The sequence below is a fragment of the Oratosquilla oratoria genome, chromosome 7, assembly GCF_046742065.1.
Source record: "Oratosquilla oratoria isolate Oo_2021 chromosome 7, ASM4674206v1, whole genome shotgun sequence".
In the NCBI taxonomy this organism is placed as follows: domain Eukaryota; kingdom Metazoa; phylum Arthropoda; class Malacostraca; order Stomatopoda; family Squillidae; genus Oratosquilla; species Oratosquilla oratoria.
In genome coordinates, this window is record NC_134783.1 from 10,618,094 (window position 1) to 10,619,755 (window position 1,662).

At 56.4% G+C, this 1,662-nt stretch overlaps 1 protein-coding gene across 1 annotated transcript; it reads right to left on the reverse strand.

Moving 5' to 3' along the window:
* Positions 1–263: 263 nt before the first annotated feature.
* LOC143026747 (uncharacterized) lies at positions 264–677 on the reverse strand. The gene has a single exon (XM_076187516.1). It carries the CDS (start codon positions 675–677, stop codon positions 264–266), a length of 414 nt encoding a protein of 137 aa, XP_076043631.1.
* Positions 678–1,662: the final 985 nt, after the last annotated feature.

Below are 1,662 nucleotides of genomic sequence, written 5' to 3' on the forward strand. Positions count from 1 at the left end.
TGCATATCCCGACTCGGCCGGGGTAAGGTGCCGGCTACCACATAATGCCAGGTGCCAGCCTCCCTTGCAGCAGTGTGGAGCAGTGGCTGGCGGGCATGAGCAGTACTGCTGCATCACCACGAACCCGATGCCGTCCTTGCACCAGTCCGTGATGGCGATGGTAGGTCAGGTCATGTCGTAGTATGCTAATCCCTGTTTGGCTAGCTGACAGATCTTTGGCCTGTGTGAACCTATTCTGGAGACACTCGTCCCAGTAGACGACCTTACCTGCTGGCTTCTTCAGCAGATCCTTGAAGGGTGCCATAAGAGGGGCAGTATCCAGGAGCCAGTTGGTTCACGGAGCCAAACCAGGAGCGCACGTTTGTGATGGATGGTTTTTCTGGCATCTCAAAGTCCCTGATGGCAGTAAGGCACTCTGTAGTCGGTTTGTATGTGTCCCAGTCCAAGTGGTAGCCAGCGAAGTCGACCTCCCTCTGGCAGAAGCAAAATTTCTCCGGCTTTAGTGTCACTCCAGCCTTGGCACATACTTCCAAAAAGTTGTAGTCATGCCAGAAGGCTTCCTCTATGCCTGCGTCATAGAGGAGTGTGTCGTCCACGCACTTGTATTTCAATGGCAGGTCAGTGATGGCATTGTCGAACCTTTTGGTATATGCATCGCCTGCTGCGCAGTGTCCCATAGGTGTCCGACAATACTGGTACCTACCCCACGGTGTAATGAATGTGGTGAGGCGGCTGCTCTCCACGTCCAGTTCCACCTGGTGGAACCCCCAGTGCGCATCTGCCATGGTTTTGTAGGAGTGTGCCGGGACCCCAGAGGCCATGTCGAACGAGGCGGGGGTGTGGTGAGTCTCCTGTAGGCAGCATGCGTTGTTTCTGGAAGTCGACTGTGTGGCGCGGCTTGCCAGACATTTTTGCCACCACAATCATCCTGGCACACCACTCTGTGGCCTCTCCCGCGGGGACAGGATGGATTATGCCTCTCTGGATGTCCTCATCCAGCTGTCGCTTGACCTCCACTTCCCAATGTTTCGGGACAGGGGCGGGAGTGTGGCAGGCATAAGGGACAGCGTTGGGTGACAGGTGGATATGATGAGGGGGCCCCACCATGATCGGCAGCGGGTACCGGTCAGTGTCGAAGGACGATATCGAGAAATGGCCAAGCAGCCATTCCTGTAGCCTTGGCACGTTTTCCTCGAGAGGAGGGAAAGGCATGGTTGTTGGTCTGGGTGGTGGACCCGGGCTGTCGCTGCTCCCCCCACCCACGCTCGCTATGGTCGGTAGTGGTGGATGTGGAAAGCCTTCGTGTACCAGGCCCAGATCCTTGCAGGCGGTGAGAGACAGATAGACCTGCCGCACAGACCGTACGAAATACACCTCCTGCTGGGTGGAGCGGTCAGGGATGCTAAAGTGGCAGGTTATGGTTTCCAAGGTTGGTAGGTTAATGTTGCCTGGGTGAGAGGCCTAGAGCTTTCAACAGCTTGGGTCCCGCTACACATACCTGTGCGCCTGTATCTGCGATGGCTGTGGTGGAGTGCTGTGTGTTGCCATCCGGCCTGGAGACGATGACCTGATGGCTCATCACCCCGGCGGTCGCTACCACAGCACTGGCCACTGCGTCCTTCTTCGTAGGTTTCTTTCCCCTTTTTCACACTTTCTGGAAAT

Bases quoted from the DNA above. Each gene is read 5' to 3' on its own strand.
- LOC143026747 (XM_076187516.1), bottom strand. From the start codon at position 677: ATGGGACACTGCGCAGCAGGCGATGCATATACCAAAAGGTTCGACAAT.